General features: G+C 51.0%; 1 protein-coding gene across 1 annotated transcript in view; it reads left to right on the forward strand.

Moving 5' to 3' along the window:
- ANK1 (ankyrin 1) overlaps nucleotides 1–12666 on the forward strand; it is a 212501-nt gene that overhangs the window by 147832 nt on the left and 52003 nt on the right. The window contains exons 10-18 of the mRNA XM_077773123.1: nucleotides 550–747; nucleotides 2190–2288; nucleotides 2694–2792; nucleotides 3253–3351; nucleotides 4910–5107; nucleotides 5598–5696; nucleotides 6135–6233; nucleotides 9822–10019; nucleotides 12473–12571. Of these exons, the coding sequence (XP_077629249.1) occupies nucleotides 550–747; nucleotides 2190–2288; nucleotides 2694–2792; nucleotides 3253–3351; nucleotides 4910–5107; nucleotides 5598–5696; nucleotides 6135–6233; nucleotides 9822–10019; nucleotides 12473–12571 (1188 nt within the window). The remainder of the gene's footprint in view (nucleotides 1–549; nucleotides 748–2189; nucleotides 2289–2693; nucleotides 2793–3252; nucleotides 3352–4909; nucleotides 5108–5597; nucleotides 5697–6134; nucleotides 6234–9821; nucleotides 10020–12472; nucleotides 12572–12666) is intronic.

A 12666-nucleotide genomic window follows, 5' to 3' on the forward strand; every position in this document is an offset into this window, starting at 1 on the left:
AACAAAGTTTTTTAAGTGATATATATTTGTTAGGAGCAAAGAACAGGGACTTAGATGTGAGTTCCATGTTGTGCTCATTCATTCATTCAAAACCATGTAAATTAAGGATCACTATGTGTGTTACACACATGAATGAGGATTGTGGGGCATATGAGAGATATGAAGCATAGTCCCTGGTCTTAAGAGGCTGGTAAGTAAGGGGGGAAGATACGTACACCTGACGAGTTAATTATAGGTACCATTCAGCAAATCTATGAGTAATGTCTGAGTGAGTGGGACAGATAAGAAAAGCCCACAGAAGGCTAAGGTGGTCAAGGAGGGCTTCCCGGGAGAGGTGGGCCTGGCTGGAGCTGGCTTGGAGGATTTGATAAAGTGGAAAGGAGAGTGTAGTCAGACACCAGCATGAGCACCGGGGCCAGAGTGAAGCAAGCTCACTCAGGAGCTGCCCAGACACATCGTGTAGGGAAGTAGGAAATGAGGTTGGAATCATTGCCTTGAATTCCCGTGTTCATTTCCTTTACAACTGCTTGTCTTCCCCTCTTCTCCCAGAATGGCCTGTCCCCAATTCACATGGCGGCTCAGGGAGACCACCTTGACTGTGTCCGACTTCTATTGCAATACAAAGCGGAGATAGACGACATCACCCTAGACCACCTGACCCCGCTCCACGTGGCAGCCCACTGCGGCCATCACAGAGTAGCCAAGCTCCTTTTGGATAAAGGAGCCAAACCAAATTCCAGAGCCCTGGTGAGTGGGAGGCTATTGGAGAAGGTGCCAGAGGGGCAAAGGCTGAGGGAGGTGGGACCAAGCTGTGTGGCTGAGCTTGGTGGGAAGGGCACCAGTGGGTGCCTGGAGGTCCCCCGAGACTCAGGGTCTGGATAGTGGCAGTGCCTGCTAGGACCCAGGAGGCAAGACAGTAACCCCCACACCTCCCTCCACATCCAGCTTGGTGTCGCCTTCTGCCCCCCGATGACTATGGCCCCCGGTGACAGGCTGAGGTCAGGGGTGGGTTTGGGCCCTGGAGATCAGGCTAAGAGGCCATGTCTGTAGTATGTATGAGGGTTTGGGGAGCCACTCCATCTGAGACAGCCCAGAGCTGAGGAACAATGACTGCCTGTAGGTTGCTAGCTTTCTTTTCTGCTTTAGGGGGTGAGTGAAATGGGCTGAGCTAAGCATCTGCTGATGAGCTTAAGGTTTTCAGGTGCTGGTGAAAAGTTCTGGCCTAAAGCAAATTCCCTCCTGGGCTCCTCTTCCTCTTTCCCCAGGCCTGGCCCTCCCAGGGCAGCTTCAGGGATCTGGTGGGGCCAGAGCTCTGCCCAGAGCGTGCCCTTGACCACCATGTCCTCTCTGTCCACTCCCAGAGGGGAGAATTTAGAAGGCAGGAGAGCCTCCACTCTGACAAGGATGGCTTCCTCATTCATTCAGAGAGCTTTCAGGGAGCTTTTGCCATACGCCAGGGACTATGCCCCCAGGGACTATGCCGGGGTACTTGGGGGAATTTCTCGGCTCTGGCGCTAGTGACATTCTGGGTCTGATATTCCGTGTTGCGGGGGCCTGGCTTGTGTGCGGTAGGATGTTTAGCAGCGCCCTTGACCCCCACCCTCAAGTGTTAATACCCTCTTCCTCTGGCTGTAAAAACACCAGTGTCTCCAGAATTTGCCACATGTCTCCAGGGTAGGGTGGGACAAAATCCCGCCTCCCCTCACCTTGAGCACTACTGCCTAAGGGAATAAAGCTCACCTTGAGCACTACTGCCTAAAGGAATAAAGCACCGGAAAAACAAACAGACAGAAACAAACAACTAAAAATCCTTGTGGAGTTGACATATACAGCCCAGTTGCTATACGGAAATCCACTTTACCAAAAATGATCTGTGGTTCCAGGGGAGACAGAACATGATTTGCTTCACCAAAGTACTCTTTATTGTCAAGCTCCCCTTAAGGAAACTTTAAACAGCAGGCATATTTTTGTGCGTTCAAAAATACGATTGACGTTTTAAAAAAGGGTTGATAAACAACTTGTTCAGGAGCATGTGTGAGAGGTGCAGAAGGGGAGAGCCGCCTGCCTCTTGCGCGATTCACAGTCCCCGATGATCGGGCCAGCGGCAGTCGCCGGTGGGTGGCCTGGGGACCCCTCGGGCCAGTGTTGTGAGTTCCTGCTTGTCTGTCTCCCTATGCGCGGGGCTGCAGAACGGCTTCACCCCCTTGCATATCGCATGCAAGAAGAACCACATCCGTGTCATGGAGCTGCTGCTGAAGACCGGGGCTTCCTTTGACGCAGTCACCGAGGTAGGACAACTCTGCAGGTGGGCACGTGGGCACTGCCCCCGGCCTTCTGCCGGAAGATTTCTTGGGAGTCGTGTTTTAGCTACGTGTGTGCTCAAGCCTGGGCTGCTTGAAGGGATCAAGTGGGTGACCAAGATATGAGACCCTGTGTACAGTTCCAGGGACCTTTCTGAGATCAGATGCAATTGTTTTTTTGAGTTGTATAGCAGACAGAATCACCCTGCAGTGCCTTTTTTTTTCCTCCAGCCATTTTCCTGGAAGCAAACCCATCTCATTTAACTCCCCTTTCTTGGAAACCCATTCTGGAGCACCTAGCAGCAAGAAAGCTTTAGATTCCTCTGCTCTCTCTTCTTTGTCGGGGCCCTTCCTGCTCCTCTCTTCTTCTCATTCCTCTGTTGTGTGTTCCAGTCTGGCTTGACACCTCTCCACGTGGCCTCCTTCATGGGGCACCTGCCCATTGTGAAGACTCTCCTGCAGCGGGGGGCATCACCCAACGTCTCCAACGTGGTAAGCCCGCAGGGAGGGGAAGGGCTCCCTCCTCAGGACCGAGACTTCGGAGAGGAGCTTAGCGAGTGGTCCTAAGATCTCCTCTCTGGGGACAGAGCTAGAGCTCTCAGAATAAGAGAGACTTCAGATTTGGGGAGAACATGTGTATCTATGGAGCTTTTTCCGATTAAATTTGTTACACATCTGTAAGTCCTAGGAGTTTTATGTTAGGCGGTAACCTGGGAATTTCTGCAAGTGTTGTTTGGGAATACACTTGCAGTTTTTTAACATTCATTAGCTCTCGGGTTTACTTTCAGTTATACCTAGAACACACACACACACACACACACACACACACACACATCAGGCATCAGCACTTTTTGGACAAAAGACCACCAAGTTACTCCAGGCTAGCACTTTGGAACCGTGCATGTGTCCTTTGGGAAAAGGAGCGTGTATTAACAATTCTGTTATTTTACAGAAAGTGGAGACCCCACTGCACATGGCAGCCAGAGCAGGGCACACAGAAGTGGCCAAGTATTTGCTCCAGAACAAAGCCAAAGTCAATGCCAAGGCCAAGGTGAGTTTTGGAGGTGGGAGGGATCCTGGAGTATAAGCAATTCAAGTGCAGTGAGGAGAAATCCATCCTATGAGCCTCCTGGCTACACTGCATATGGGCACAAGGACCCCTTGTCATTCCCACGTCGGTTGAGCGAAGTGTTCAGATTCTGCTTTGCAGGGGTTCTGAGAAGACCAGACCTATGTTTCTTCTTCTTTTTAAAAAGCATGTTTTTGCATTTTGAGAGAGAGAGAGAGAGAGAGAAAGAGGGAGTACATGGGAGGGGCAGAGAGAGAGGAAGAGAGAATCCCCAGCAGGCTCTACACATAGAGCCCTACACAGGGTTCAGTCCCACAAACTGTGAGATCATGACCTGAGCTGAAATCAAGAGTCAGACTCTCACCGGACTGAGCCCCCAGGCGCCCCTGCATCAGAGCTATGGGTTGTTTTTTTTTTTTTTTAGGATAAGGAAAGTTTAAAGAGCATGGCTGGCTTGCAGAGTTTTTTGGGCTGAAAGAGTTTCATGGTGGTTACAGTCATGGTATAAGAGAAGCAACTGTTTCTAAATGTTTATTTATTTAGTTTTGAGAGAGAGAGAGAGAGAGAGAGTGCACAAGAGGGAGAGGGGCAAAGGGAGAGGCAGACAGAATCTGAAGCAGGCTCCGGGCTCCCAGCTGTCAGTGCAGAGCTCAGCTCGAACTCTCGAACCATGAGTTCATGACCTGAGCCAAAGTTGGACACTTAACTGACTGAGCCACCCAGGCACCCCTAAGAAGCAACTTTTTGGAGAGTATGTTGCCAATGAAAATCAGCCAGGACTTACTTGAACTAAAAATGGAAGAGTCCTCCTTGTTGTAAAAGGTATTCCCAAGGAATCAGATGAGTGAAGAGTAAGAATTTCTACTGAATATGCAAGGCGATTGGCTTTGGCCAAGATGGGGCTTTCTCACCCCACAGGTGACAGGGGCTCTGTTTAGAGTTGGAACAGTGATTTGTGTTTGGGCCACATGCAGAGGCTCCCAGCTGGGCCCAAAAGCACAGAGACCTCACCTTTGAACCCCTTCAGTATCAGGGGAGGAGGAGGAGGAATAGGGGTGGGAGAAGAAAGTCATCTTTCCCCTTCCGCCGTTTAGACTTTCTCATGACTCCATTCAAACCAAAAGGCAAATATCCGCTCACACATGACTTGGGAGACAGTAAGAGCAAGCACAGCATACTGGGTGCATGTTATGTGCCAAACACCACGTAAAACATTGTCTAGGCCCCATCTGCTTGATCCTAGCCATAGCCCAAGAGTTAGATGTTATTGTTCCCATTTTACAGATGGGAAGCCTGAGTGAGCCTTTGGGCAATTCAGTAGAAATAACAACTAAGTCAAAGGTAATTGTGAGGATTCCAGGAGAGAGCATATTTGTGTCTGTAATTAAGAGACTTGATTTCAATCCCAGCTCTTCATCTTACTAGCTGTGTGACCTTGAGAAGGTCACTTACCTTCTCTGGGCCTCACCTTCCTTCTCTGTATAGTGAGGAGTTGGATTAAAAAACCTTCCCTGTTCTCTGTTTTTACTTTGGGCTCCAGGATGACCAGACCCCACTTTACTGTGCAGCTCGCATTGGCCACACAAGCATGGTGAAGCTCCTGCTAGAAAATAACGCCAATCCCAACCTGGCCACCACCGCCGGCCACACACCCCTGCACATTGCGGCCCGAGAGGGCCATGTGGAGACGGTCCTGGCCCTCCTGGAAAAGGAAGCATCCCAGGCATGCATGACCAAGGTAAGCCTTCCTCCTCCTCTTCCCCAGAGGCCGCTGGCTGCCCAGGCCTGGGGCGTGGGCTGGGCGTTCCCTCCTGATCCTCTGCATTGCCTTGATAATGCTGAAAGCAGCCCTGAGGACCGGCACCCCCGGCCTGGCGCCATCTGTGAGCCTGCTGTGTCATCCACCATCCCCAGATAGGTGGTGAACTGTAGTTTCTCATCCACCCACCCAGCCTTCATCCCTTTACCGGGGAATGGCTGTTTGGTCTGGACAAGTCCGGTTCTGGAATACAAGAAGGGCTAACACTCAACCCTGCTCTCAACTTGCTAGTAGCTGAATCACAGCACAAGGTGGTTTTATGCCCCGTCACGAGAGGTGCAGGTGGCAGTCAGAGGAAGGCTGCTGATTCCCTGGGGCCTTGGCCTCTTGCAAGAATCAGAAATTGCTGTTTATTTGATCGGTGTCTCCGCGCCAGTTNCTGGTTCTGACAGCCTGTGTTTCTCCTCAGAAAGGATTTACCCCTCTCCATGTGGCTGCCAAGTACGGGAAGGTTAGGGTGGCCGAGGTGCTGCTGGAACGGGACGCACATCCAAATGCTGCCGGAAAAGTGAGTTTGAATTTCCCTCCCTCTCTCAGCCAGAACAGAGGATAAACTTTGCTACTTGGGAATGGCCTCTCTTACCCAGGCCCATTGTGTCCCTCTTTTGAATGGGCAGCTGTCTCGGTCAAGGGGCTTTGGGAAGACTGTCTTTCTGACAAAGGCCTTGTCCTCTCAGAAAAACCTGGTGGCCTCCTCTGAGCGAATGTGTTCATTGTGCAGCCCCCCAGGCCCTGCAGGAACGAGGGGGGTGGCCCCGGGTCTGGCTGGTTATGCTCTCCGGTGACTTCAGGTCAAGACTGGCCTTGGAACGACTTGTAACCAGATTGTAACTCTGTAAAAGAAGTGATACAGGTCCCAAAATGGCGCCTCTTCTAGCTGAAGCGATCGCTAGTAGAAAGCCAGTTGAGTGAAGGCTGTTCTCTCTGTCCATCTTGCCCCCAGCAGAATGGCTTGACCCCTCTGCACGTGGCCGTCCATCACAACCACCTGGACATCGTCAGGCTGCTGCTCCCCCGGGGCGGCTCCCCACACAGCCCCGCTTTGGTAAGCCTGTCCCCATCCAGGCCAGGGAGCCACGGCCCTGGACCTCCTCAGAGCCTGGGGCCTCTGGAAGGCAGGCTGCCTGCCGCTCCTTCAGGAAGGGCTCTTCCAGGAGCAGCTGGAGGGTGCTCGTGTTTTGCTTTTATTTTTACCTCTGAAATCTCGCCTCACTTACACCAATGTTGCTACTATTTGGAGACCAGGAGTGGGGTGGAAAGTGGGTAATACGTCCCAGCAACAGGTTCCCTCACAGAGGTGGGATTCGTTTTCCACAACAAACGTGTTCCCCAAAGTGCTGCGTGTCAACGGAGTTTTGGCGGCTGGCGGTCACGGGTCAGCACGTCCAGGAAGCTCCAGGAGCGGTGAGCCTTGTCAGGGCCCCTCTCCATTCGGCGCTGGCGGCACAGGGCCACACCTGGAGAAATAGTCAGGGCTGAGGGCGAACCTGCCATAACGTTGAAGCAAGGGACCTATTTCAGATGGGAACAGTCACCCCCAAACGTATTTCTCTTAGGAGCTCGGGCTTTGAGATGGTGGTATGTTTTAACAAGGCACACCCAGATAACATTACGTGGTGACCAGAAGCCCAGCGTGCCAGCCCCGGAATCTGCTCAGAGTGGCAGCTTCATGGGCTCTCTAGGGACCCGAGGGAAGGAGGCTGGCCGGGCTCACTTATGTAAGATCAGACTGGGGAGGGGCGGGGGTGGAGGCAGGCAGTACAAGGTGAAGGGATCGAGCTGGAAGTGAGTCTGTCCGGTGTGGGACCAGAGGGTGCGCAGTGTTTGTGCAGGGAGGGAGCTGATGGTCACGCAGGGGTGGAGGCGGGGCAGGGCTCTGCTTCTGCTACAACAGACACGCGGGGTCCCTGCACTCAGGGAGCTCACTGATAAGGCAGCCAGGACAGTTTCTGGGAGAGCACACCCTGATGCTCAGCCATGTGGCAGGAGGCTCAGTGCTGCCACACCAGAGGGAGCCACCAGGGTGGGGTGGACTGGTGTGTGATTACAGCTGACACCTGCTGACTGCAGCGGGAACAGAGCCGCGTCCGGGAAAATCCTCACGGGCCTTCGGCTCATCCTCCCTCCTCAGAATGGATGCTCATCTGAATTCCCTTCCCTGGAGACACAGCGTCTCCCAGACACCTCTGTCTCCTTGGGCTCCTGTCCCCGCCGCCGTTGTAGCGAGCCTACGTCACTGTGCAGACGGAGCGTGCGGCCCCGCGAAGATGTGACTTACTCCTGCCTCTAAAAATAAAAAGCTGGACTCCCCGCCCCCTCACTCCCCTCCTTATATAAAAGAAACTGGAGCCAGGTTCATGGTATTTAAGGAGAGCCTTATCCAAGCACAAACCTTGTACAGATGGGATTTGTTTCCATGGCAAAAAATAGTTTCCCAAGTAGTCTGGCAATTTTGTAGAATTTCACATGCAAATCCCTCTGCACCCAAACCAAACCCTCCCCCTTCTCATTTTGATGCTAATGTTGTTTTAACGTTTAGGCAGATTTCCCTCCAGTGTGCATTCTTTAGGATGAGCTCATCTCCTTGGGAGAAAAAGATCTTTCAGTGGCACATACGCCTCCGCCTCTGTAACCTCTCCTCCTAGCTGCCCCGAGTCCTCGTCACCCACAGAAGGTCATTCAGCCCCCTGAGTCCTGCTTTCTGGGAAGCACAGAGGGGTAGTTTCTGTCCTGAAACCGCCAGCCGCCCTTGTACGTCACGTTTCTCACCAGGGGTCACCTGGCCTGAGCTGCCGCCAACGCACGCGTGCCCTTTGCAAGGACAGGGTGCTGCGTTCGCCAGTATGGATGCCCACAGCTGTCCAGGTGACGCGTACTCCTGAATAGGCCGCCCTGAGTATACTTCAGCTTGCCCTGTTACTGTCCTTTATCTACTAGGATTCCTATAAATCGTTGCTTTCCTGCTGTGACTACCCGCTATGGACCCGGCCCTGGCCGGGTGTTCAGTCAGCTCATCCCATCCATCCTGCGGACGGCGCTGAGAAACAGATGCTCTCTGAGGCTCACCTTGCAGAGAGCGAGCTCCCGTGGGCATGTCCGAGTGCCAGGCTTCATCTAGCAACCCACACCTCTTTCTGCGCTTTCTGTTGATATAACACATTTTTTTAAAATTAATATTATCATCAAAGCTTTGATCTTGTTATGGGAACACAGCCTAAAAGGGATATATTCTTATAACATATTTTTTAAAAAAGGAACACGGAAATGAATTATCTTACATAATTATTCAATTGAATTGAACCTTTTTGTTCAATTTAATTCTCTAGGTAAATTACAGCTTCTCATCTCCCCATGAAATCCACCTTCCTAATGGCTCTTTCCCTGTTCTCAATGTCAGGACACTGGAACGTTACTATATTGCCAGCCCCCATTTTTCCTCTTTCCTTTTCCTGATCAGCGATCCTGGCAGATTCAGAAATGTTGGCTTCCACAGTAAGGCAGTGGCTGGCGGGGAGGTTCAGATCTCTGGGAGAGACAGGGGAACACTGGCCAAGGTGGGGAAACCGTATGTCTTAGGCCATCTGCTCCGGGACTGGCAGGCATGAGCTAGGGAGTCATGGGTCCTGCTCAGAGGTCCTCACATTTAGCCCAGAATGTGTGGAGGCCTTGCTACCTGAAGTGTGGTCCCTGGACCAGCAGCAGCAGCATCCTCTGTAAGCTTGTTAGAAATGCAGAGTTTGGGGCCTCCCAAGACCTTCTGACTCAGAGTCTACATTTTAACAAGATCCTGAGCTCTTTGTGTGCACACTGGTTTGAGAAGCGCCGTTCCAGCTGAAAGGACCTGGGATCTGGAGTCTGAAGGCCAGCTTGGGTTCTCTGTTGCTCACTTGCTAGGTGACATCAGATAAGGCCCTTGACCTCACGGAGAATTAACTTCTCTCGCCACAAAATGAGATAATAATAAAAATGCCTGCCTTGTTTGCTGTACAAGCGATAACGTGGGTGAAAGTGGTTTCTAACAGTGGTGACCAAAGTAGACTGTCAGCTGTTTGCGGCGGATATCGCTCCATCCAGCAACCGCGAGAAAAGAACCAATTAGATGTTATTATCCACTTTAAACAGCTTCAGAAAATACAAAAGGATGTCTGGAGGTCCTTGAATATCTTGCCCCCAGTCACACAGCTAGTTAAGGCGGAAAGGGGACTTGGCTCCCTGTCTTCAGGGTTGCTGGGCTCAACCCCTCTTCCACCGCCTGCTTCAGCCCACAGTCCCAGGGTGGGGGTTGACTAAATTGTTCTTACTGCAGACAGGAGCCTTTCATTGACCTGCCTAGCTTTCTAGTTCTTCTGTGAGCTGCTAGCTTTTGTGGTGACAGAGCACCTCCAACATAGCACTTTGTCATGCTGGCTGTGGGTGGCGTGGCTGCCCCCTCCCAAATCAAAGGGATTTGGTTGTTTGTTTGTTGACTTAAATCGCTCTCCTTGGTGACACCAGCTCTGCTCACTGGGTGTCCCGCAGGCCGAGGAGCTGGCTTAGCTCTCCCTCAGAGGATTTAAAGTCTAAGGCATGATATACTCCTATGGTCAACTCAGCATTCTGGTAACCGGGCTCTGGGTGGCTTCTTCTGTTTCAGAATGGCTACACCCCTCTGCACATTGCTGCCAAGCAGAACCAGATGGAGGTGGCCCGAAGCCTGCTGCAGTACGGAGGGTCAGCAAATGCAGAGTCGGTGCAAGGTGTGACACCCCTTCACCTGGCTGCCCAAGAGGGTCACACAGAGATGGTGGCTCTGCTGCTTTCGAAACAAGCCAATGGCAATCTGGGGAACAAGGTAAATGCAGCTTCTCCAGATTTGTCTGTACTCTCGGTAATGTTTTATTGGTGACTGCGTAGACATTCTGTCTGAATGTGGAGCACCTACTGGATCCTCAAGCACTGAGTTAAGTGGTGTGTGTGTGAGTGTGAGTGTGCACGTGCATCATGTAATCCTTACCACAGCCCTGTGTGGGTTTTAGTCTCGGTTTTATGAATGAATAAACAGATTCAGAAAGGTCACTTATTGGGGCACCTGGGTGGCTTAGTCAGTTGAGAGTCCGACTTTCACTTAGGTCATGATCTTGCGGTTCGTGGGTTCGAGCCCCGCGTCGGGCTCTGTGCTGACTGCCAGCTCAGAGCCTGGAGCCTGTTTCAGTCTGTGACTTCCTCTCTCTCTCTGACCCTCCCCTGCTCGCGCTGTCTCTCTCTCTCTCTCCTAGAAATAAATAAAACATTAAAAAAAAAAAAAAAAGAAAGGTCACTTATTCCCAGGGTTGCGTGACCCTGAGCCTGACACCAAAGCCTTTTCTAGAAAGATTGACTCAAGGATCTGCAAAAAGATCAACATGAAAATCCACAGTACGCTTTCCCAAATATAGGCCAGTGTCTACATTCAGGAATGCAGTAAGTAATGTGGTACTGAACATTTGTTTTCTGTGGGAGAATAGTTTTAAATGCCCGCCCGTACATTAAACTAGCAGTTCTCCATCCAGAGACTATGGGTGGAAGAATCTGGGTCCTTCCGAGATTGCAGACAGCACTTTGAGAGGATGGACACGTGAGCGTATTTCTAAGTGAAGTCCTCATAGTTTCTGTCAGCTTCTCAAAGGACCACATCACCCAAGAAAGACTAAGAATCACTTATTTTTTTTAAATCATAGTTTTATTGAAATATAATTTACATACAATAAAATTCAGCCTTTTGAACTATGCTTGAATTCAGTGGTTTTTAGTATATGTACAGAATTGAGCCACCATCACCACTGGCTAATTTCCAGAACATTCTTATCACCCCAAAAGAAGCCTCATACCTGTTAGTGGCCGCTTCCCATTTCCCCCACACATCTCAGTCTCCGGCAACCATGAATCTACGGTTTCTGAATTTGCCTCATCTGGACGTTTCATATCATGAAATCAATCCAAAGAGCCACTCCTTTAGATGATAAAGGAACAGTTTCAGAAAGGCAAGCATTTTAAGGATCAACAGATTTGTTAAAAACCCGCAGATCCACTGGTTCTTTTTTGCACTGGTTTGGACAAGTGACCCCTGGGAGGGACCTGTTAGGACAGGACCGTTATACTGGAGTGAATTCTTGGTTTTCTACCTTGTGCCATTTCAAGCAGGCTCTGTGAAGAGCCATAGGGTGGTGGTGATTCTCAGTACTGGAGATGTCCTTACTCATCCACATGCCATCGCGTGGGGCAAATTACTGTGTTATCCCAAGAATCAGGCAAGGCGCCCGGAGGCTTGTGACGGGTGTAGGACCTCTCCATGTCACGGCCTATACTCGCTGCCGCCACACCTGCCTGCCCGCCGGCTCAGGCCTCTGCTGGGAGGGTTACTGCTCATGGGCCTCTGGGCAGCCTGCCGAAAAAACAGAGCAGGACTCCAGGAGTCCCTGGAGGGGGGACAGGCCCTGCCCCCCTGCCTCTGGCTGCAGAGGAATCACAGCTCTGTGGTTCCCACACTGAGGAAAGCGTATTGAATAGGAGAGAGGGGAGAGAAGACTTTTCTGTGCACATATCAGATGACATCCCCAGCGCATGACTGTCCTGAGAAAGCTGTGCAGGGAACTCCAAGAATATGGTGCTTTTAGTCCCTGTAGGATCCTCCATCCTTCAAGAGTGCAGCACGGCTGTGAGGTGCTAGTAACAGGCTATGTTGAGATGGCACGTCATGCTTTCCAGCGTCATCTACATTTTCTCGACTGAACCATACTTTGCCCTCAAGATATGTCAGTGATAACCCCTGTTTTCTAGATAAGGAGACCGAGGCTCTGAAGCTCATCTCACATTATGGAAATAGGGAATGTTATAAGTGGAGAGTTCCATAAAGTTTCTCTAGTTCGGAGGTTAGCAAACTATGGCCCGTGGGCCAAAACCAGCCCACCACTTGTTGGTGTAAATAAAGCTTTATTGGAACATAGCCATGTCCATTTGTTTCCATGTTGACCATAGCTGCTTTCTCACTATAACTGACAGAGTTGGGTAGTTGTGACAGAGACATAAGCCTATAAGATTGACCATCTGGCCCTTAACAGAAAACATTGTTGACCACTACTTTAGTTAAACCACCTCATTTTTTAGATAAGGATAGATAGAAACCCAGAGCTGGAAGCACTTTGTCTAAGGTCACACACCTGTTGGGTGGCTGCATAGCCAGGTTGGGCTCCCAAATCTCAATGCTCTTTCACCATGGCCTGGAAATCTTTATTGGCTACAATGTGATGAACTTCTCTTTCTTTCCAGAGTGGACTCACCCCCCTCCATCTGGTAGCACAAGAAGGCCACGTTCCAGTGGCAGACGTGCTGATCAAACATGGTGTCATGGTGGACGCCACCACCCGGGTAAGGCATACACTTAGTTCGTGCTTCTGTCCATGTGGGCTTTCCCACCCTTCTCCCCTTCGTGCGCCCCTAGCCCTGCCCCAAAGCCCTGCCGC

The sequence above is a fragment of the Crocuta crocuta genome, unplaced genomic scaffold, assembly GCF_008692635.1.
Source record: "Crocuta crocuta isolate KB4526 unplaced genomic scaffold, BGI_CrCroc_1.0 scaffold177, whole genome shotgun sequence".
NCBI lineage: Eukaryota > Metazoa > Chordata > Mammalia > Carnivora > Hyaenidae > Crocuta > Crocuta crocuta.